At 46.2% G+C, this 25661-nt stretch overlaps 1 protein-coding gene across 1 annotated transcript in view; it reads right to left on the reverse strand.

The window, feature by feature from the left end:
• plcl5 (phospholipase C like 5) overlaps nucleotides 1-25661 on the reverse strand; it is a 64734-nt gene that overhangs the window by 5731 nt on the left and 33342 nt on the right. The window contains exons 2-5 of the mRNA XM_031566761.2: nucleotides 18142-20631; nucleotides 10302-10505; nucleotides 8313-8388; nucleotides 849-958 (exon numbers count right to left, since the gene is read on the reverse strand). Coding sequence (XP_031422621.1) covers nucleotides 849-958; nucleotides 8313-8388; nucleotides 10302-10505; nucleotides 18142-20631 — 2880 coding nt within the window. The remainder of the gene's footprint in view (nucleotides 1-848; nucleotides 959-8312; nucleotides 8389-10301; nucleotides 10506-18141; nucleotides 20632-25661) is intronic.

Consider the following 25661-nt stretch of genomic DNA (forward strand, 5'->3'; position numbering starts at 1 on the left):
CTTTCCCGCCGGCGGCCTCGTCTCTCACTCCCCTCCCCTCTCCCTCTCTCCTCCCTGCCTCCCCTCTCCCTCTCTCCTCCATGCCTCCCCCCTCTCCCTCTCTCCTCCCTGCCTCCCCTCTCCCTCTCTCCCCTGCCTCCCCTCTCCCTCTCTCCTCCCTGCCTCCCCCCCCTCCATTCCCGACAGCTGCGCCTCCTCTTGCCTCCACCTGCGCACACGAGTCTACTGGTCGTGACGGCACACGCGACTGAAGCTGGGGAGGAGGAGGAGGAGGAGGAGCGGCTGGTGATCACAACATCAAGGTCACAGGGACGCCGCCGAGCCCGGGCTGGATGATGCCTGCTGAAACACACACTTTAGGGCGGAGGCGTTTGGGCCGTACGGCTGATGGGGAAAGGTAGATATTCTGGTTAAAAGCCGCGGCACCAACAGCTATCTTCCCTAACAGAGTCAATCTACTACACTGTCTAAGGTGCAGTGGCAGCCTTCATTCACCCTCTTATGTCTACTGACATACAGGTTTACAGGTTTGTTTCCCACTACCGTCTGTATGTCTAGTCGAGCAATGCTGTGTACAATTCCATTTCAGACTGTGCTTCTGTGCACCTGTGATTTAATTACAGAAAAAAGCTCTTGCAGTTACTACATTTTTATTGTGCCTTTGGTGTAACAGCTGAACCATAGCAGCCAAGACCTTCAAAAGGTCTCAGTTTCACAGCAAAAAATAAAAAGCTCCATAGCGAAAAAGAGACGTTGTCGTACCATTTCATCAGTGGGGTATTTGTGAACCGTGAGTCAAAACACCAAAGAATCTGTCAAGCGAATGACGGTAAATACAGCGTGTGTACCTTGAGCACGGTGATGTTCCAGGCGTAGCTCTCCATGGCCTTCTGCAGCTTCCTGCCCTTCAGGCCCTCCTTGGCACCGATGCGGTGAAGGTCCTCGTGGAAATCCAACCCTGTGGGGAATAATAATATCCTTCACAAACAGTTGAAATGAGTTCTGCTACCCCGATATCCTTCACTTCATGAAATGAATTGAAATGACTATTTGTTGTCATGGCCAGGCATGAGCATATATATATATATATATATAGAAAGGACAAGAGAAACACAGAAACTCAGAGAGCAAAAAAAATTAAGGGTAAGAAGACAGACAGGTAGAACCCCAGAGAGAAAGACAGACGAGGAGGAGGAGGACAGACAGACAGACATACAGACTGACAGACAGACAGACAGACAGACAGACAGACAACTTGTCTGTCAATGACACAGTGTGGTGAGGTGTGAGCTGGCCACTGAGGATGGCCACTGACAGAGCGTCTGAGCTGCTGTAGGTATCATGGCTCATTACGGAGGACGTGGTGAGTTACAGCAGCATCTGCTCAGTCTTTTGGCTGTAAGGGAGAAGCACTCATGGCCCTGTCTCAGACATGGGAGCACATGCCAAAGCGCAGAACTGCACTCCTCCACTCCTACACAGTCAATTATGCCACAGCTTTAGTATGCGGAGACACAACATGAAACCAATGCCAATGCCACACCAATCCACTCTCATGTCCATTTCTACACTGAACTGGGAAAAGACATAAACACACAGACACACACGCACACACACACACACACAGAGGACAGATCCACTTTCCCATGTGCTAGGACACTTAGGAGGTTTATGAAAGACACCTTCACTGCTGCCTCAGTCTCCCCTGAGCCACTCGTCCCACTTTCCCAAACCCTCTGAGACCCGGGCCACCATCGTCGCCCTCTGCCTCTCTTCTTCCCTCTCCTCTCCTCTACCTCTCTTCTTCCCTCTTCTCTCCTCTACCTCTCTTCTTCCCTCTCCTCTCCCCTTCCTTATCTCCCTCTATCCTCCACTCTTCTTTTACTTTAGTCTGAGGTTGTGCTTTTATTTGTGCTTTTAGTTCAGTCTGAGGTTGTGCTTTTATTTATGCTTTTAGATCAGTCTGATGTTGCCCTGTGGTTTTGGTCTACTCCTACCTCTAACTTGTTGGTTTATTATTCTTTGTAATTGTAATTTATTTTTCAAGACAGGGACAGTGCACAATAAAACATTATTCTTTTACTCTATTAGTTCTTTTTATTTGGCTCACTTATCCATTTTATGGTTGTTTTATCACTATGGTTATTTTATCTACACTTTTTAAATTGTTGCTCTTTCATTAGATTCTTTTGTTTTGTTTTTATTTTTGTGTTATTTTGTCTTTTATTCTTTCTACTTTTTTTTCTTTTTTTCTTTTAGTTGTTTCTTTCCTTTTATTCCCTTTAATTCTTGTCTAAATTGATTTTCATCTCATCTACTTTACCTCAACTGGAAAAGTACTTTGCTACAGCTGCTGATGTTTTAAAATGTGCTATACAAATACAAAAAAAAATAAGTTTACTTGATTCTTCTTCTTCTATCTTTCTTTTTCACCCTCTCCCTCTATTCCCTCCTCTTTCATTCTCTCTATCGTCTTGATCTCTCGGTTTTATCTGTCCTCCTCTGTGCCGTTTGAGACGGGCACGGTGGCTAGCTACTCTTCTGGGCAGGCGCCTCTGTGCCGTTTGAGACGGGCACGGTGGCTACTCTACTGGGCAGGCTCCTCTGTGCCGTTTGAGATGGGCACGGTGGCTACTCTACTGGACAGGCTGCTGCTGCTCTACCTAGGTGCTGACATGGTGGAGGGAGAGAACAGTCACTTAACACAAGGCCTCACCAACCCTTGCTCAAAAACACCTTCTAACAAACACACACACACACAAACACACACACACACACACACAGATCCCAGCAGACTCACACATACAGAGGCCAAGAGACAGACACACAGCAACATCTTGTCATAGATGCACACACAGACACACAGACACAGACACACACACACACACACACACACACACACACACACACACACACACACACACACACACACACACACACACACACACACACACAAAGCCCATATAGAGGAGAAATATATATGACAAATGACATGCGTTTGAACTAACTGACTTAGTATGAAAGGTGCTATTTGAAGTTAATCAACCTTTGCAGGGTGAAGGGTGCAGTGATATTACAGTGATGACAGGTGTGTGTGTGTGTGTGTGTGTGTGTGTGTGTGTGTGTGTGTGTGTGTGTGTGTGTGTGTGTGTGTGCATGTGTTGGCGTCTGGTTGTGTGCTTTTAATGACAAATCACCATAGTATAATTCATCCAGGGAGACGGACACGGTCTCCATGGCGATGGCTGACGTCTGTGGCTTTATTTGAGACGGGTTAATTTGGGATTTGGATGTGACACATGATTAGCATGTAATGGCAGGTGTCGCGACGGACCGCAAGATGACAGGGTTGGGGGTCATCAGACCTCCTGTGATTGATCTGGTGTTGCATAAACACAGCCCGGCTCTCAGACATGTGCCACCCAATGTCCTTGGCCACCAACTAAACGCAGGACAATATCCATGAAGCTTTGCCCGGGGGGATAAAACAACAACATCTCCCAATTATCTCACTGCTGGGCAGAACAATATTGAATAATAAATAATACTCCAATATCCTCGCTGTTAACCTCTCAATTTCATATTTACACAGTTAATGACTGCTCTCTTTGTCTGCCGACATCCCCTTTCTCTCACTTGCCCTCACACACAAACACACACACACGCACGCACGTGCACACACACACACACACACACATACACACACACAAACACCACGCACACACTCAGTTTTCCAGCTTATCCTTTGGTTCCAGCCTCTTCTCCTATTAGACTGTCTCTCTCCATCTTCCTCTTCTTTCACTTCAATTATTAGCTTGGATGAAGTGTTTATTGGCATAGAGAAGGACTCTCTGTGGCGATGACTAATACACATACACAGCAGGTATAACCACACACACACTAGGGCTGAACGATTAATTGCATTTGCGATTTAATCGCGATATGATAGAACGCGATTTTCTAACCGCAACGTCCACGATTTAAAAACGTGATCTAAAAAAAAAAAAAAAAAAATATATATAATTTTTTTCTTTTTCTTAAGATGGTAAATTTTGCACACAGTGTTTAAAAAGTGCATGCCTTGTGTTTATTCTTACAATGACTTTGTTTAAATTACTTAAATGCACAATGGCAAAACCACCGATTTGTTGTTCTTGATTCTGTAATGAGCAGTTAAATAAAAATTTTAATTGTGGGAAATAATATTTTACACTAAATGTATCTAATATTGTGTTGGTCATATTGAAATCATTCATTACTATTTGTTGGGAAAAAAATTAGGATAAAATAAAAAAATCGCATATTAAATCGCAATCGCAATATTGGGGGGGAAAATCGCAATTAGATTATTTCCCCAAATCGTTCAGCCCTAACACACACACACACACACACACACACACACACACACACACACACACACAATGACAGGGCTGTCACAGACACAGGTTCTACTGTGACCACATATAATAAGGAGAGTGGGGTTGGTGAAAAGAACAGGATAATAGGGAATAAGACATGGAGAGACAGGAAAATAAACAGAGAGGAAGAGAGAAAGTGAGAGAGAGAGAGAGAGAGAGAGAGAGTAAAGAAAGAAAGTGAAGAAGGCAAAACAGAGAAAGAGGACGATGTGACATGGGACTTGTGCTTGAGCAAGTCCATCTCACACCTCTGTGTTTGAACTGTCAAGCTGTCTGATCTGTTCATTGCATCCCCTCTGCAGTTTGTGTGTGTGTGTGTGTGTGTGTGTGTGTGTGTGTGTGTGTGTGTGTGTGTGTGTGTGAGAGAGAGAGAGAGAGAGAGAGTGAGAGAGAGAGGGAGAGTGTATGTCTATGTTTGTGAGTCTCCAAGTAATGAGAGTGGGTGAGCATGTGTGTGTGTGTGTGTGTGTGTGTGTGTGTGTGTGTGTGTGTGTGTGTTGTGTGTATAACTCCCTTGAGTGTAGCCTCCTTGGGCATATACGTAAACAGATGAGTCAGACAGAGAAAGAGAAAAGGAGAGAAAGAGAGAGAAAGAGAGAGAGAAAGAGTGAGGGAGAGAGAAATACAAAGACATAGACAGATGAACGGATGAGGGGAGAGGATATTTTGGGCTGAGAGGATCTCAAGAAAATGTAAGAGGGTTCAATTCAGGATCAAATCCACAACAGAAAGAAAAACACAGAGAGAGATGAAAGAGAGGAAATGAAAAAGCACAACAATAAAGAAGAATCCTAGATTCCAAGAAGACAAGATGGAGATCATGATGCCGTTAACTATGCAGAGTGAAAGGAACATTGTGAGTTAGAGGAAGACAGAAACACAGCATAGAGAGAGGGAGAGAGAGTGAGAGAGGGAGAGAGAGAGAGGGGAAAAGATAGAGGGAGAGAGAGAGAGATGAAAAAAGAGAGCGGGAGAGAGGGGGAGAGAGGGAGAGAGAGAGAATGCCAGAGCTGCCTGGGCCTGTTTATTCACTGCTATTTGGTGCCTTAATGAACCTCAGCTGAAGGAGCATTCCATCACCTTGGAGACTTTGAACTCTAGCCACTGCTGATGCTAAACCCTGTCTCTCTCTTTCTTCTCTTCCTCCTCCTCTTGCTTGGAAACTCACTCGTTCATTCGCTCTCTCTCTCGCTCCTAAACTCTCCCCCCCCCAAACCATGTTTGTGATGTATGTTTGTCTGTATATGTGCGTGCGTGTGTTTGTCTGTGTGTGCATGCGCGTGCCTGTGTGTGTGTTTGTTTGTATGTGTGTGTGTGTTCCTGCGTGCGTGCGTGTCCGTGCGTGTCCGTGTGTGTGTGTGTGTGTGTGTGTGTGTCTGTTTTGCAGTTGGTCCCCAGCATGCCCTCTTCTGCTATGAGACAAGCACAGACATGTCCTTTCTCTTCCTCCGTCTGTCCTCTCCCTTCCTTTTCTTTATTCCTCTCCTTTTCTCTCTCTCTCACACACACACTACACTTGCCTTGCCTTAATCAATAACAGCATATTTGACCATGATCATGTAATACGTTATAACATCAATAATCTGGAATTATTATTACATTTAGGTTGACCATATTTCATTATTAATTATACTAATGTTAATGTTTGGTTTTTTGAAAATTAATTATCTTGGTTTTTTAATTATTTAAAATGTTTTGCTGCTGTTGCTCCATGACTTTTCGGTGTGGAGCTGGTCAGTTTACTTTTCAGAATCTGCCATTTTGTTCACACAATGCTTATTAGCTGTTAATAACAATATGATGTCTTCCTGTAGTCTGGACCTGGTTATGGTGAGTCATGTTTTTTGCGGTAGTCTGGTTCTGATAATTGTAAATCATGTCAGCATATCTTGTGTATGAGCTGTTTATCACGACTTGAGGTATCTGACAACCCATAATTACTCATTTAGGGGTGGGGGTGGGTGGGTTGTCCAACATTCTTCTCATACTGCAGATACATAGCAATGACAGAAATATGTCCTCAAAACAATGCCAACTCCTTTTATTCAAACTGTTTATGAGGTTCCATTGAATTACATTTGGATTCACATTGGAAAAAAGTGTCAGATGGTTAAAGCAGCTGTTTCCTGCCCAAAACAAAGTGAGTCGCTGAGACCAGAGCTCTGGCACTACATTGAGTCACTGAGACCAGAGCCTGAGACCAGAGCTCTGGCACTACATTGTTTTTTTTACAGCAGTAACTTCACCCCATTGTGGTCATTTTTTTCTTCAAGTTTTTAAACAAGAAAGGAGGTTGTGACCCCTTCTGAGAACTCCCTGTTGTACATGTGTGAGTGTGTGTGTGTGTGTGTGTGTGTGTGTGTGTGTGTGTGTGTGTGCGCGTGTATCTGTATGCATGTGTGTGTATGTGTGTGTGTGTGTGTGTGTGTGTGTGTGTGCGCGTGTATCTGTATGCATATGTGTGTATGTGTGTATGTGTGTGTGTGTGTGTGTGTGTGTGTGTGTGTGTGTGTGTGTGTATAACTGCGTATAACTGCAGGGCTTGCATGAATATTGCACTCACTAAGACTCAAACAAACCCAGGCTGGGCTCTGTATGGAATGACAGAGAGAGGGGGGGAGGAAGGGAGGAGGGGAGAGGGAAGGGAAGTGAAGGGAAGGGAAGAAAGCGAGACATTAGGATGTTGTAGACACTGCAGAAGAGCACACGTCCTGGAGAGGGAAACTTCTTGCAGTGAGAGAGTCGAACAACGGATGACTTAGGGACATTTACCAGTGTGAGTCTGAGTGATAAACTGTGAGGAATTGTGCCGTTTCAGTAGAGTGTTGTGTATTTGGCAGAGCAGTCTCTTAGCTAAGGGAGAAAACGCAGACTAGGGCAGAGAGGAGTGAGAGAAAGGAGATATGCTGGGGTGTCTCTAGGGCTTCACATTTTGTGAGAAAAGTGTGAAAATAGGATGCGTTCAGTTTGAGCTGTTTGGGCATTTGTGTATACATGTGTATCTGTGTGTGTGTGTGTGTGTGTGTGTGTGTGTGTGTGTGTGTGTGTATCTGTGTGTGTGTGGGTGTGTGTATCTCTGTGTGTGTGTGTGTATGTGCATGTTTGTGTGTCTCATGCCCTCAGCTGTTTGGCAAACTGAAAAGCAATCATGATGATAATGAGGCAGAGTGTGATTCATCTCACACCGCCTCCTCCCCCTCCTGTTCCAACGCCCCCTCAACCCCCCCAGCCCCACCCTCTCGGGGCATTTCAACACCAGCATCTCCTCTTCTTGAACAGGGCATTTCAAAATAAAGCCCCACCAGCACCCTGCATACTCTCATTGTCATCTGGTCAGAACGGTAGCCAGGCTACGGAACAAAGATCAGAGCCTCTAAGTGACACCCACACACAGTGGCCATATGCTAAACCCGACTCTGTTATCGTTTATTACTGTCTAGCTGGATATGGTGCATCTGGTGCTCTTTTTTTTTTGTGTGTGTGTTTTGCTCCAAGGCGGTCTGTCCTCCACTCTTTCTTCCTTTGTCTCCTGTCCTCCACTCTTTCCACCTCTCTCACAGCTCATCCTGTCCACTCTTTCAGAGAGTGCTTCCTGTCTGCACCCTGTTTTATTCATCTTTCCTACAGCTTGGTGCTTCCATTGACTTCTACTGGTTTTGGAAGGGGTGTGTTTATACGCGGGATGTGGAGGGGAGGGGAGGGGGGTTGTTTATGTTGCTTGGGAGTGTGCTATTGTGCACCTGACACAGTGTGTGTATGTGTGTGTTTGTAAGGTCTCTGTAATTAGGTTTTCTTCTGGTTTCATTAGACAGCGTATGTGCATGTGAGTGTGAATGAGTGTAAATGTGACTTAATATGACTGTGTGTGTGTGTGTGTGTGTGTGTGTGTGTTACCTGCTCGTTGTGCTTGTGTGAGTTTGGCGTAGACTCCGTCTGCTGACTCGATTAGAGTGCGACTGGTCTGGATCATCTGCAGGATACAGGACACAGGAAGTCAGGTCACCACAGGAAGTGAGACTTCCACACCGGCACCTTCCTCCTCTCACGTACATTAGCACTGCAAGGCCCGGCTACTACAGCCACATACTCTTTCTCTCATTCTTTCTCCCTCTCTCTCACTTACACACACACATACACACACATTGACACACACACACACACACACACACACACACACACACATACATGCACACACTCCAGAATACTTAATCTCTTGTCTGTTTTATTTCACTTTAGTTCTTTCCCTTTTCCTTACATTGTGTCAAAACTGAACAGCCTACTTTGACCTCCCCCCTCTCTCAAATACAAACACATGCACACACACATGCACACACACATGCACACACACACACACCCTTGACGACCACATTGTGAACTGAGCATCATCACATTGGAACTCAGTGGGGAGATGAGGGCGACCTCGTGCTCTCCCCAGAGAGGATGTCTGAGCAGGGTGATACTGGCTCTGGGCGAAGGGCCCAACAACAAGCGACACAACGCGTTCTCACACACTCCCTCACGGACATGTTTCCTCTCCTCATCCATCTTACACAAGACACACACACACACACACTCAAACTCAGACTTTTTTCTTCTCCTTATTTATATATTTCTTTCTCTCACAGGATCACTGGAACACACGCACACACACACACACACACGCACACACACACGCACACACACAGACACACACACACACAGATGGCTGTGTTTTTGGCAGGCCAGCATTGCCAGCAGCACTCAAGTGACTGACCCCTCTGCTGGGGACAGCCTGCTTTTTCCATTTCACAGCTTTAAGGTTACAACCCTGTCTATCACACACACACACTCATTATAACACACACACACACACACACACACACACACACACACACACCGGCAGAAACATGAACACATATGCATACTTACGCTCGCACACACACACACACCGACAAAAACCTGAACACATATGCATATTTACGCGCACACACACACACACATACAAACACAGACAGAGCAATTAGCATACAGTGACACTCGTAAGGATAAGATCAGCAAAGATAGACGCCAAAAGCAGTTGTTTTTGGCAGGCACCAGCAATGCTATATTCAGCGAGGTTAGCTTTTGGCTTTTCCCTTGCGGTTAGTTCCAAAAACACTGGATGACACATGCTTTTTAGTACATTACCCTATCAGGTCTCAGAGGTGGTCCTGCACACCATATTATGCAACTATGATGATGAGTTTACAATCTGTCTTGTAATTGGAGCTTTACTGTATCTAACTAGCTTTAAAAACAGGGAGCAAATGTCCTGTATGACATGTGATAACGCTGGGCTGGTCATACATGATTATCAGTGAATGGGAGAATTGACGGTGGAATAATGATAGGTGTGGTGGAAAGGTACCGTACTGGTTATTATGTGTTCAGCACGCCATATTAGCAGATTATCTGCAAATGGAGCCTACTGTGTCTAAAGCAGTAGATATGAGTCGACTATGCTATGTTGAATGCTGTCAGGACAAGACCTTATAGTACTATATCTCACTGATAGGATGGAACACTCTGTGTGTGCACAGTGAAGATAGAATAGAGAGTTAGGAACAAAGCAAACAGTGTTGTGTGTGTGTGTGTGTGTGTGTGTGTGTGTGTGTGTGATTGTGTGTGTGTGTGTGTCTGTGTGTGTGTGTGTATGTGTGTGTGTGTGTATGTGTGTGTGTGATTGTGTGTGTTGTGTGTGTGTCTGTGTGTGTGTCTGTGTGTGTGTGTGCGTGCGTGCGTGCGTGCGTGCGTGCGTGCGTGCGTGCGTGCGTGCGTGCGTGCGTGCGTGTGTGCGTGTGTGTGTGTCTGCGTGCCTGCACGTGTGTGTGTGTTGCGTGTGGGAGGCAGAGATGTGAGCCGTACCGTGTCGTAGGCGTTGAGCACCTTGCGCAGCAGCTCGGGCACGGGCCCCTGGGCCTCCATGGTGGGGTAGGTCTCGCTCAGGTCCACGGCCACCCGCAGGGAGCGCTCGCTGTTCAGCAGCCAGGAGGACACCGTCATGATGCACTGCTTCATGTTGGCGGCGGGGGCCAGGCCGCACAGCTCCTTAAAGGACACCATGGCGTTCTGTGGAGGCACGAGAGAGAGAGAGGGGGAGAGAGAGAGAGAGGGGGGGGAGAGGGAGAGAGAGGGGGAAGAGGGAGAGGGAAAGAGAGAGGGAGAGAGAGAGAGAGAGAGAGAGAGAGAGAGAGAGAGAGAGGGGGAGAGAGAGAGAGGAGGAGAGAGAGAGAGGGGGGAGAGGGAGAGAGAGGGGGAGAGGGAAAGAGAGAGGGAGAGAGAGAGAGAGAGAGGGGGGGGGAGAGAGAGAGAGAGAGGAGGAGAGAGAGAGAGGGGGGGAGAGGGAGAGAGAGGGGGGGAGAGGGAGAGGGAAAGAGAGAGGGAGAGAGAGAGAGAGAGATCAATGTGGGACAGGGACCTCCAGATGGAGAAGAACAGCCACACATTGGTGTTTAGGGAGGCCATGCATATTCACTGGCTTGTGATAGTTCATGGGACAGATCAGGGAGGCGTCCTTTGACTCTCGGATCAAAGTTCCGAGGATCAGTTCATGTGATACTGGCAAATCAAACACAACACCACATGGAACCGTAGCGCTCCCAACCCCACACAGTCTTCTCATCCTGGCCTTCCATCTGGGGGTGGAATCAGGGTGGCAAACAGGGCTTACACTCAGCAGTAGCAACCGGTCACCAAGAGACATCCTAAAGCTCTGGGCTTCGCCGTGTAAACAACGCAAGAAGTCTGACAGAAGCATCCTTTGAACAGGCTCAAAATGGACGGCCAAAAAAAAGGCAAATAAACAATTAACCATCCATCCATCCGCTTATCCAAGCAAATAAACACAGAGAAAAGCTGCAGGAGTTCAGTGTGTGCATGTGTGTGTCTGTGGTGTGTGTGTGTATGTGTGGTGTGTGTATGCATGCGTGCGTGCGTGTGTGCTTGTGTGTGCATGCGTGCGTGTGTTTTGTATGTGGTTGGTGTGTATGTGAGAGTGCGTGTGTGTGTCTGTGCGTGTGGTGTGTGTGTGTGTAATCGTGTGTGTGTGTGTGTGTGTGTGTGTGTGTGTGTGTGTGTGTGTGTGTGTGTGTGTGTGTGATAGGCTCTGTGTTTATCTCCAGCAGTCTGGCGATGACAAGGAGAGCAGAGCAGAGCAGCAGCGTGCCAGCACCATGCCTCGTTCCCATGACATCATTTCCCTCTCACGCAACAAAGCCTCAGAGCTTGTTGGAGTCTGGCTCTGATGCTTGTGTGTGTCTCTCTCTCTGTGTGTGTGTGTGTGTGTGTGTGTGTGTGTGTGTGTGTGTGTGTGTGTGTGTGTCTGTGTGTGTGTGTGTCTGTGTGTGTGTGTGTCTCTGTGTGTGTGTGTCTGTGTGTGTGAGAGAATAAAAGAGCCTCTCTCTTTCTCTCTCTGTTTGTGTGTGTCGGTGTTTCTCTGTATTTGTTTGTTTGCACGTGCCGGTGCTGGGAGTGTTCTCGTATGCGTGTGGTGTGGTGTGGTGTGGTGCGGTGTGTGAGCGCCTGTGCTACAGCTCGCTAATTGTTCTGCCTGGCTCATCTCTCCCCGGAGCTGTGGTCTGGTCCCGAGCCGTGACAGCATGACCACTCGGGGCTCTGTGTCCCAGCCGTGCTCCGCTCACACTTCCCCCGCTCCGGCCCATAAGGTCAACACCTCCAGCTCAACATGACCTCAGGCCACACTCAAGCTGGGCTTCTCACCAACTGCCTCTGAATGATCAGATGTGCATGCAGAACACACACACACACACACACACACACACACAGAAACACACACACACAAACACACAAACACACACACACACACACAGAAACACACAGAAACATACACACACACACACACACACACACACACAGAAACACACAGAAACATACACACACACACACACACACACACACACACACAGAAACACACACACACAGAAACACACAGAAACATACACACAGACACAGACACAGACACACACACACACACACACACACACACACACACACACACACACACAGAAACACACACATACACAGACACACACACGCCATACACATGACTGAGTGCTGTTCATTAACCAACAGGCAGTAGGCCCCCCCATTCACACGTAGTGATTACAGATTTCCACCACTGTGTGCGAACAATAGCATGAATAAGTGCTAAGAATGACTCTCACTGTGCTCTCCGCGATAGTAATGAGTCAGGTCTTACATATCTGCACTGCTCAACCAAGATGAGGCGTTTAATATTGTTTTGTCTTCCTTCACATCTCTTTCTATCCTTCTTCTTTCTTCCTCACTCACTCCCTGTTGATGCACAAAGGACCCCCACTGGGAACTCAACAGGGAATAGTGTCTTGAAAACAGAGTGAGCACACGCACACACACACAGGCACACACAGGCACACACACACACACAAACACATACAGGCACACACAAACACATACAGGCACACACACACAAACACATACAGACACACACACACAAAGACGTACAGGCACACACACACCCACACACGCACACACAAACACATACAGGCACACACACACAAACACATACACATACAGGCACACACACACACTTACACACACATACACATGCACGCACACACACACACAAACCACACACACACACATACACACATACGCACACACACACACACAAACAAGCACTGGCATCCTCTCACCACTCCTTCTTTATCTTTTTTTCTGCACATCCGCCATCACTTCCATTTCTGAGGTTTACGGCCCTCTCTCGTGTCACACCAAATCCCAAGACACACACACACACACACACACACACAAACACACACACAAACACACATAAGGGGCTTGGGCCAAGAGAGCGCGGGAAAATCCCACATCCTCCACACGTAGTGCTAATTGATTCCAGACACTTTGTCTTCTGTTCGTGAAGAGATTGAACGCAGGCAGGAAAAGAGAGGGGGGAAGAGAGAGAGGAAGGGGCGGTGTGGGAGACAGAGGATACTTTAGATGCTGTCAACACATCACTCCAACCACAAACACAAACATGCACGCACACACACACGCAAACACACACACACACACCGACACACACAGAAAAACACACACATATACACATACACACACACTCACACATGTGCACACACAGACACACACACACACACGTGCATACACAGACACACACACACGTGCATACACAGACACACACACACACACGTGCATACACACACACACAATCCTCCTTCCACATCCATTCCTCCTAACCAGTAACAAAGGAGGCCATCCATCCATTCATTACAGGAACAGGATGAGTTGGGCCTTTATCTCCTGCTGGTGATTCTTCAATACCAGCAGAACCAACACATCAGCTCTGCCCTGAGCTCTGTATTGCCCCGGCAGCAGCGCTTGATTGCCTGACAGATTCTCTTCTATTGATCGGAGGGCAGAGTCTCGCTGGCTTAAGATTCATGGCTTTTTATAAATGTAAAACTGAGGCCCAAAGGCAGGCAGGTTGCACCATTATAACTCGCATTCAGGCAAAAATATCGTTGTGGTGTCCCTGGCATATGCCACCTCTGCTGAGTCACACCATTGCAAATGGTTTTTTTTTTTTTACCTACCCTGCATAAAAGATAACAAATGTTACTCCAGGCATGGATATTCCTCAAAAGCAAGGCATCTATGAAGTTCACAAAGTTCAACCCAGAACACCACAGTAAAATTCTAGCAATTTCGATGTCGACAACCTTTGCTGATGTAACAACAAAAACAGACTTTCACAACATTTAGTTATTAGCCCTCAGACACCCCTCCCCCGTCCTTTCTCCTCTGAGCCCTGCTGTTCCAGAATTGCACATTCACTCAGTGAACCTGCGCTCCGAAGATATCTGCTCTGCTTCAGCGACCTACTGGATATATGACCTAGCCTTACAGCCTAGCTGACACACAAGGAGGTTTCCTGCAATGCTGCATCACCAGGAGAAGGACAGGCCCAGGCAGTGAGGCTCTGCAGGGCGTTCTGTTCTGAGGGAGGACGAAGTGACACCGCATCTACTCGCGGGTGTGTGAGAGGGTGGGATGTTCACTGAAGACTTATTTACTTAAAAACATCCAAACTGATATAATACGTTATTTTTTTGATTGCCATGACAACGTTTTTGGAAGTTATGGTCCATTTCCCAAAACTCCAATTTTAACAAACTTCAAATTTCCATGTCAAAACAAAACTCTCAAAATCGTTTAATCTTACGTCGAAACCACACTTTGCCTTCAGAATCACACAAAAACCATCTAATACACATACACTACAAAACAGCCATTACACGCTGGTGAGATCAATTCAAAACATTAATGTAGAATCCTGTTACTGTAATGAGTAATGATGCTTATGGTTTCTCACCAGAACAACCTCTTTACCAGATGAACACAATATGAAAACACAACACACAATTTTTTTTATTCCTCAATGTACCTGTAGTAAAATAAACTGAAATTCGGTGAAAAAAAAAATGTAATGTATGCAACTGATAAACAATGTGGAATACAGTGAAATAATTTCCGTTAACGTTAATGTATTTACCTATATAACCCCTGATAACCCCTGGTCTGGTTTATGGCCCTTTTGTTTATTTATCCTGAGGCTCTGATTGGTTCGTGAACAATTTGAACTCTTAGTGTTTCCACCAGGGGAATTGTGTGCTAATTGGATTCGAGCTGTGATTACTTGAGTTAATGATATTGAATGCCAATGCTTTCTAAATGAGCACATGGTGCAGCCAGTCATATATCAAGAGATTTGTGTGGAGAGTTAAAAAAAAAAAAAAATCTGAATAATGTGTGAAAACAGCGGAATAGTGTTTATAGCTTTGGGAAATGGGTCTGTCTTTTGGTAGATGGCGTCATGGTTTAGGATGTTTAGCTAACAGGACCAGTTACAGTGTACAGTGTAACTATAGCGCCGATAGTGTAGATTTACAGTGTGTAAGCGATCGAGAAAAACATTTTTATGCCCCAAACGGCAGGGGAGCAGCAGGAGTATTTGATGAGACTGTGTTTGTGAGGGCCTTGGCTGTCAGAACTGACTGTTTTATATTCTTGCTCACGGCTCAACCCCACAGGGACTTTTACATTTAAAATGACCTCAGTTTCCGTTCCATCACTGTTGTCTCAAGTCAGAGGAAGTGGGGACTCCCATTTATAATGCGTCCTTCATTCAGACAGACGCTCGTCCCTACTGCCGTCAAGCCTCATATATATGCGCCATGGGTACACGCTCAGCTAAGCCCAGAACAAGCATGACCGTTTAAGCCCTTTAATCACAACAAAGGATAACCTGAACAGAGGTTTGAAATACACAAATATACATCTGCTACTACTGCTTGTAAAACGGTTAACAGTAAATAAATAACTTAACAAATGAATAACTGAAACAGTGGATCCATTTGTTGAATTTAATGTCAGTGACCTACGTATACTTTCTATAACTTATGCAAGCCCAACTGGAGAAATGAAGTGAAGAGGGCAACCAAGACATCGAAAAAATCCACACAAAGGAAAGAGAGATAGAAAAAAAAAAAAATCAATGACACCAACTCACATCTCCGGACGGAGCAAGGGCAAGGAAGGCGAGGGAACCTGTATGTACAACTCTTATTTTAATAAAATTAAGATTTTCAAAAAAGTGGCTCAGACCTCTGCTGATCAGTCTGTCTCATCTGTCTGTTACCTTGAGATAAGTGTGTTTGGTGTTCGCCTGTAGATCTTAGCACGAGTTCGGAGATTTGCAACCTTGAGCTACCTTGAGATCCTTGAATCTTATGAACCTGCCTGAGGCTCCCTGTGGCAGTTCTGTGATTTTGTGATAACTGTTTTTCCATCCTATCCTTTCATCCCTTATGTGATTTGCTGCTAGCTGGCTAGCTATGGCTCAAAACACAGTGCAAGTGGACCATGGAAGCACATTAGCGTAGCTGCACCGTTTAGCGGCCAGTTTGTTAGAAAATCATGGCATGTAGATGTGCTAACAGTTTTAGTAGGAGGGTAACAACAGTAGCTGGAATGGAATAAATGAAAACTGAATGAAAAAATGTTATTGCCATTTTTTGGCAACTTATGTTGTTGACACAAAGACATCTAAACTGAACTTAGTGCTCTTTCATTATCCATTTGAACTGTGCCCATGTATTAGTTAGATCACTGCAGGCATATTAGTAGGGTTCACAGACATAAATCAAAGGGTAACACAACGGGACTCTAGTTTGGAGGGTGGCACCATATGCAGTCTGTCGTGATCCATGGTGCCCCTGCTGTTCTTCAAATACACAACACACCACATCCAAATTCATGCCCTCACTTCTGGTGTATAAACTCCTAGGGAAAGCAATGGGGGTGCTTTGAAGGAGCCCAGACTGTGTGGCAAGCTGCACCTTCACCAACATGTGCCCAAGGCCTCGGAGAGGGTACAAACAGGGTTTGACTCTGTTTTAATTTTAAAGTATGTTTTCACGGGATAATCTTCAGAGATTGTCTACCACTGATTTATGTTGAAAGGCTTCTGTATTCTGTATCCAATCCCTCCTATGTCATGGTGGAGGTGACAATATACATATGTTTGCTGCCACATACCCTGATCTTCTTTTGTATTCACCTAGATCACTACAGCTTCATAGCCTCTGTATTTCAAGACCAGTCAGTCCTTTCTACGGCACAACAACAACAACAAAACCCTTTGATCACAACCTTTTCCACACTCATTCACATCACTTAATAGCCTTGTTTTGCCTGGGGCCCTTGTGCTAATTCACTACTGTTAACCAGTGTTCATCTAGCTTATGGTACAGCCTCTTCTGGTGGGTAAATATTGAGTAATTAGCGCTGCTCTTGCCTCTGTTCCTGCCTCTCAAAGAACAGTGGATTAGCGAGCAGACAGTCACGCTAGGACTAACATCTTTTGTATCTTCTGATTCATGCCAGTGCTTCGAGGCATAAACAACCCACTAATTGGACCTCATTGGAACAACACGACCTCTCTCTCTCTCTCTCTCTCTCTCGCTCTCTCTCTCTCCTACCCCTAATTGAAGTCGCTGTGACCAATCCTTAAATCAAGACATTCTTTCCCACTTTAAATTAATGAAATGAGTGACCAAACAAAAAAAGTTCCACAAGCCATAGGAAAAGGTTTGACGTAGAATGAGCCTCCATCAAAAGTAGACACAAACAGTGAGGGGGGGGAAGGTAAACAGTGAAAGCGGGGGTGATGGAGAGACAGTGACTGTGAACGAGCAGAGGAGCCAAGTGCAATTGATCCAGAGATGTCAGCGAAATGCCTGAACCCCCGCGTTAAAATGGGATAATACCTGCCTTCCGCATGTATTACAGAATGCCTCCAATGTGTAGCATTTATTATCTAAACAGAGATGCCAGCAGGTTCCCCTGGATATCTTAACTTTGATCCATTGCCAAGCACTCTAAGAGCAGCCTACTGATTTAATTGCCGTTTGGCACTGAACATCAGTTTATGTAAACCTATGAGTAATAACTCCTACACACCGATGGCACGTCAGACATGCTTCTCCTCAAATAGTCAGAAAATAAAGAGCAATATTTTGCGGACTCCAGTTGTTAAATCAGTCGAATCGCGAGCTCGTGTGTTACCACTGTTGAGATCTAATTGGAATACACAGTGTACTGAGTGCTCGTGAGCAGTGGCTCTTACCTGAACATTCTCTCTGAGGTCAGTGGCTTCCCTGAGTGGCTGTGTGGAGGCCCTGAACAGCTCGTCCACCACCTTGATGCCCGTGGTTTTGGTGGAGGTGTATTCTCGAGTTTTGCGTCCTTTCCTCACCGACAGGCCCCTCTTGTGTGCTTTGCCCCCGCCGCGGCGGTTGGTGATGGCCACATGCACGAACAAAGTGGTGTTGGGTAGGAACTCCCCGGTGAGAGACTGCAGGGGAACATGGCGGTAGCCTGGCTGCAGGCACTCAAACGGGATTGTGTATTGACCTATGAACTCATCCCCGATGTAGTCGTCGTCTAGCACCACGAACCGGAGCGCCGCTAGTTCTGGCAGGTTGATCTGGAACTCAAAGCTCTCATCAAAGATGGGGTTGTCACCATTCTGTGAGACGGTCTTGGTGCGCTGCTCGGCGCAGTCAGCTGGGATGCCATGGATTTCCACGTAAATGTAGGGCTCCACCACGTCCCCCTTTGCAGCGGAGCCACGTGGCTTTGGCAAGTTCTGGCCACTGATCACCTTGATGTGCAAAAGTTGTGCAGAGACACCGGGCAAGGAGTCTCGTGCGTTTGCGCTGAAGTATGACACCTCCTCCCTCATGATGGCTGGCCGCAGCACGTAACCGCAGTTGCCATTCTGCCGGAACCAGCCCAGGTTAAGGTCCATCATCAGTCCTGGTGTCTGATAGTTCATGGCCACAATCTGGCAGCCACACTTCCAGAAGTCCTGGGGGTTCATGTTGCTGGCATCGATGCGCATTGGCGTGGGATAGACCCGTGACAGGAATCGCTTGTTGTAGCCTACAAAGTCCTCTGGGAACTCGTTGGCGAAGCGGTTGGCATCCACCTCGTTGAACGAGCACATCTCCCAGTGCCTCTGTTCCCTTTTGGAGGTCTCAAAGTCCCTGAATTGCACCGACTTACAGAGTGAGACCAGGTCTGAGAGCTCCTTGTAGAGTCGCAGGCGTTTGCACCCAATCCCATTGAGGTTGTCCTTCTCGTCTGCCCCAACCAATCGCCTCGACATCTCAAGCCCCTCCTCTTCGTCTGTCACGTCCCCCTCTGAGTCAGGGTAGTTGGGAGGAAGACGTTTACCCTTGAGAAGGATTCGGCCCTTTAGTTTTTCGGGGGACGGCAAGTAATGCTCCTCTGGGTTTGGCGGCTCGACATAAAGCTTGTCACCCAGGATCTTCTTCATGTGCTGAGCCATGGCCCTCTGCTGTGGCACGCAGCAGTGAACGACTAAGCACAGGATCAAAGGATACTCGGAACTCTCAAAGGCATACTGGTTGACGACGTCCAGCACTTTGCAGAAGGCAAGCTGCGAGGCCACAGAACTTCCCACGTAGACCACGGGCTCGCAGTCCGGCCCGTCCCACACCACCATTTCCAGACTGCGGCAGCCCATACGCAGGGCTCGTATGTAACTGGAGATGTCGGAGGAGCCCCAGAAGTGGTCCTCCAGAAGCGAGGCGTTGTGTGAGGAGTTGATGTAGTAGTGCGACAGCGGCTGGTTCATGTCTTGGCACACGCGCTTGTGCTGTGGGTCGAAGATGTGGCACTCGGGAGACAGGAGGTAGTGAGTGAAACCGTCGATGGACAGGCAGCCTCGCTCCCTGCCCTCTTTCGACGGCTCAAACTTCTGGACAATGGGGTGGCACATCTCCTCGGTCACCCCTTCCACACCTTGCTCGACCTCCACGAACAGCATCAGGTCCTTGCTGTCGAGGTGCTCCTTGTTGGTGGAGAACTGCATCATGAGGAAAAACACCTCAGGTCTAGTGCAGAGCTCACAGTAGGCCTCTACAAACGTGTCGGCGTTAATATCCTCCCCGTACTCGTCTTTGGCCTTTTGCAGCTCCTTGAACTTCAGCTCAATCCTCGACTCCTTCATGCCTGGGTTCAGACCCTTGATGATCTGCGTGGCGCGGAGGAGCTCGATGTGCCCCTGCTTCGCCACGTCGGCCAGCTCAAACACAGAGCCGATCCAGGACGTGCGCAGACTGGGTTGGCTCGCTTCGGCCGCGTCTACCGTGTGCCTTCCATAGGACACCAGGTAGCGCAGCCCCATCACCCACGTGCTGACCACATCTGGTGTGCTGGCCACCAGGTCCAGCGATTCGTAGTTCTCCCCGTAGATGATGGAGAATGCGCACTCGTCGGGGAACTGGTCTGACAGGCCGTTGCTCCTCAGCACGGGGGTCTTCTTCCCCAGCCGCACCTCTTTGATGCTCTTGATCTCCAGCTTGGCCTTCTCCGAATCCTTCTTTGAGGGCTCCCAGCGCAGCCAGCACATGTCAGCGTCCAGCACAAAGTAGCGGTTGTACATGCGCGAGTTGGAGCGCACCTTCTTCATCTCGCAGCCCTCCATCATGAAGGCCATGCAGGCGGCCGTGCTGTTCATCTTGCGGTCGCTCGGCATCGAGCTGAACGACACCGTCTTCTTGCGCGACTGCCTCTGCTTTGAACCATCCTGAGGAGGGAAAAAGAAATGGAATTATTATGGAATTAATGGAATCATTTCACTCGAATCCTCACACAACACACGAAAAAACACATGAAAAATAACTCTGTGTTTCTTCGCACATTCCAGTAATTACATAACAATTTACATAAACTTGTTTTTTATTTTCTGCTCTCTGGGAATTGTATCCTGCATCATTTCAGTCACAATCATATGAACCACTGAAGCGCATACTTGTTTACACAAAAAAAAGCACCTAGAACACTAACATCAAAACCTTATCTTGTACTGCTGTACTGCTGTTTAAAACAATCCAAAATGTCAACAGAAAGAACTGAAAGAGAATCGTTATTGAATATCATGACACTAAACCATGAACCACAAAACCCAGTTTTGGATGATCCCCACCGCTGGGCTAATCACGGGCATGACTCTTCTGTTCACATAAATTGTAATATAATAGTCACTGTCTGTTTCTTTTTAAAGGCCAGGGAAGTGGTATAATGATAGAGTGCCAAGTAACAGAGCAGACATGGCAGAGAGAGAGAGAAGGAGAGAGAGAGAGAGATAGAGATGAATATCGAGAGAAAGAGAGGAACAGGGAGGAGCAGAAGGTGAAGATAAAATTGCCAGGAACATTTCTGACAGTTTCATCTGTGAAGTGTATATCAATATGTCAGACACCTAGATAAGATTCAGACCTCACTTTAAAAAAATGTCTAGAATGGTTATTATGGGTAATTTAGAGAAAATTAGAGGACAAGCAACCACCTGCTGTTGTTTATTGTGTTTGTCAAAACCCACATATCCCGTTAAGACGCGGGGGAGTGTCAATCTAGCATGATTTGAGGGCAAATAAAAGAGATTCTGCTGCAGGAGCTGTGGGCAGACGGGGCTGTTTGGCATAATGCACTCAATCCATATCTGACTGACCCAGTTTCACAGCCCGCCGCGGACCGGCCTCACTGGTCTACACCCAAGTGTGAAGTCGCACATACATTCATGCATTCTTAGTCACTCGTGGTAACACTCACCCACACATGCCATTGCTTACACACAGCTCAGACATTTTGTGCTGTGAATCAAACACACACACACACACACACACACACAGAAACACACACAGACACACACACACACACACACACACAGACACACACACACAGACACACACACACAAATATGTGCAAGGAAGAACACTAAAATACTAATATACTAGTGCAATTACTTCCCCTGTTTGACAATAATGCTCCTTGGGATAGACAAATGTATAATAGCTAAACGGATGATCTCAGACATTGAGAAGGCATGGTATTCAACCACAGGTCTACTGCTAGAGGGCAGTGTAATGGCCTCTGGACTTACAGAAGCACGAGAAGAGTGTGTTGATGTTTTCTTCCTTTGCCTTTTGTCTTTAATGTCAGAAAAGGTGATGTTTCATGGAAGGTTGCTGTTCATGGAGAAAGGAAAAGTCCAAAATTGTGGACAATGAAAATTAATCCAGTTTTCTCAGCTTCCTCAAGTGATCTACCATGCCGCAGTTGGTAAACACAGAAAAAAATGCGCACGCATTATCAAATGGAAATCTCTTGTATGTGAGAAACGAATCAAATTCTGCAGAGAACACACACCCAGTGTAATTACTATGAGAGAGAACAGTCAAGTTTAACCATGGGCCTCAACTCTGATTCTTACGGATTCAATTGTGCACAATCAATTCCCATCTCAGATACGCATGGACAGATATCAACCATTTATTTTAAACAGTATGATTTTCAGTTGGGCTTTTTTTTTGATAATCAGACCTGGTGCTCTGAATATGACACCGGTCCAGGAATATAGATGCCATTAAGCGAGATGTAACAGAGAACGAGGACGGTGGTGACGGCAATGTTCCTAAAGCTCTGTCACCTGATGACCTTGGCCCACACCGTGATTCACACGCAAGGCACAGATGTGGATGCTGATTGAGGTAAGCCTCCCTTCAGACTGGACATGCATGCAGAGGTCATGAGTGCAAATGAAGGGGTCCAGTCCACAGTGTAATTACAGGGCCTTTGCCCGGGCCATCCATCAGCAATCAATTTGACTTCCACACCCCACCACCCTGATGGGAACGGACATGCAGGTTCCTCTCTCACAATGGCTTTTGATCGATTGCTTTAATGACTTGCCTAATGACTGTTTTTCACCACACAATCGACAGTGCTTGAGCTTCGAAATCCATATTCATACGAAGCGCACAGAAAACACGAGTACGCACAAGCACGCATTCATGCACACACGCAGGCACACAGGCACACACACACACACACAACACCGCACGTGCACATCAAATCAAAATGAGGGGTTTCGGTTGCTGCGTGATGCTGTATTCTGCATGAATGGCATCATTAGCAGAAGCTTTAATTCCAAGCAACAATGTGGTGCAAAAAATGTGGTGAATTGGTAATTTGTGTAAGGAATTACAGTATCTCCTGCACGAGAATGCCCTTACTGGAAACATCCTTTCTTTCCCTACATTTGACTCTAACAGATCGCGGCAGAAGACAGTCTCCCATCTCTTACACATGTGACATGTGACAGTCTCCCGTCTGTTAAACATGTGACATGACATGACATATCAGCAGTGATGGGAAAACGGCTTTGGGACTGAAGACTGAAATAATGTCCACCTCATCAAATCAAATACGGTCATTACGGTTACACACAAACCTACACACACGCATGCACACACGCACGCACGCACGCACGCACGCACACACACACACAACAAAAGCAAAACATACATCCAGTTAAGCATTTCTCACACAGTCCTTGCAAGAACCAGTGCCAAGGGAGAAATAAGCTGTTGTAGACTGTGAGGTTCAAACTACAAGGACTGTTGGTGCAGCTGCATCAACAGACACACACACACATTCATGCATACATACACACACACACACACACACACACACACGCATTCATGCATACATACATACATACACACACACACACAACCTAAGCAGCTTTGAACCCTTAGCAAGACTTATTCTACCTGGGAGAGAGAGGATGAAAGACAGATCAAGAAAATAGATAAAGACAGAGGGTGAAGTAAAAATGACAGTGACAAAAAAATGATGTAAAATGTAATGATGATATACAGCAGAATTTCTCAACTGGTGGATCGCGACCCAACAGTGGGTCGTGGAATCATTCGGAATGGGTCGCAGTGTGTGTGTGCGTTCCTTCAGAACTTCAATGACTTTTGTACAAAATATATGAACAAAAGCTTTGATTTTTGAAATGGCACAAAACTGAGCCCAGATGCCGCTGGGCTAGTTGAATCTTTGTGCTAGAATTCATCATGATGTGAGACAAGTGAAACGTTTAGCTAATTACTGTGGTCACATTGCTAAGTAACGTATTTTATTGTAATTTGTGGTGAGCATGTGACTGACATTAGATAGGTTAAATGCAGTTTTGTGTGTGAAAAAAAAATCAACATCTACATATGTTTGTACAACAAGCTAATTTCAAAAGGTGAAGCAAACAGTCCCCAGATAACTCGACAGTGTGGTAACAAAATCTATTTACAATCTATCTGATGGCAGACTTAGTAGATCCTATGTTTATGTCATATTTTAGTTTTTTTTATGGATTGGATTGGATTCTATAACATTTGGGTCGCAACTTAATGACCATGGGAAATTGTGGTTCCCAAGGCCAGTTGAGAACCACTGATATACGTTATATTACCTGTCGAGGGATAGCCATTCCACTGATATACGTTATATTACCTGTCGATGGATAGTCATTCCACTGATATACGGTATATTACCTGGCGAAGGATAGTCATTCTTCACAAATTGCATTACAAAATATTACTGAAAAATTCCACTAATAATCATGTAAATGAAAGGTATTCTGTAAATGCTGCTATATGTGTAAATATATGTGTGTGTATCAGTGTATGCTACGTATGACTGTGTATGGGTATAGCATGCTAATGACCTAGCAAATAGATGACAGCAGCATGTCTTTCAGATAGCAGGTCTTTGATGGGGCACCTTTGATAGATGAAAGGCCACGAATCTGATTACCTTCACAGCAGAGACCCAGGTTTCATGTATGTACACACACACACACACACACACACACACACACACACACACACACACACACACACACACACACACACACACACACACACACACTTTCATGCAGTCATGTGTGCAGGCAGATTCTTAAACACACACATAGGAAATCTGATGGAGACCAGCTTCCCACTTGGTCCCGCTACTGTTTGTGTCTGTCTGTATGTGTGTGTGTGTGTGTGTGTGTGTGTGTGTGTGTGTGTGTGTGTGTGTGTGTGTGTGTGTGTGTAACTGTGTGTGTCTGTGTGTGAGTGTGTGCGTCTGTGTAAGCACAGGAAAGCCGGCAGTCACATCCCACACTGAGCTTTCTCTGCTTGCACCACTATTGATATTTTTCCACTGCCAGTTCATCACCTCTCCAAAGGGGCCAATTATTCTCCTGCCTGAAATACTACCCCGGCTCCATGGAGTTGCTAGATCTCTCTGGTGGAGCTTCTGTTGTTTGTTGTGGTGAGTCTGTGTTTATGTATGTGAGTGAGTGTGTGTGTGTGTGCGTGTGTGTGTGTGTGAGAGTACTGTATGTGTGTGTGGGAGCACCCTGGATATAACACAGCATCATTTATGAATGGGAATAAACTAAACATTTATGTTTAAGAGTTAGCTCTTACTTTCAGCACATTAGGTGTGTGTGTGTGTGAGTGTGTGTGTGTGTGCATGTGTGCATGTGTGTTTGTTTGTGTGAGTGAGTGTGTGTGTGCACGTGTGTGTGTGTGTATGTGTGTTTGTGTGTATGTGTGTGTGTGTGTGTGTGTGTGTGTGTGTATGTACATGTGTATATATTTGTCAGTATACTGCATATATCTCCAGTAGGACACAGCACTGGAGCCTACCCGTCAAGGTTATAGTCGTTACCGTGGTGATACAGTGAGCAGCGGCAAGTGTGTGACTGAAACATCCCATATT

This window comes from Clupea harengus, chromosome 1, assembly GCF_900700415.2.
Source record: "Clupea harengus chromosome 1, Ch_v2.0.2, whole genome shotgun sequence".
In the NCBI taxonomy this organism is placed as follows: Eukaryota; Metazoa; Chordata; class Actinopteri; order Clupeiformes; family Clupeidae; genus Clupea; species Clupea harengus.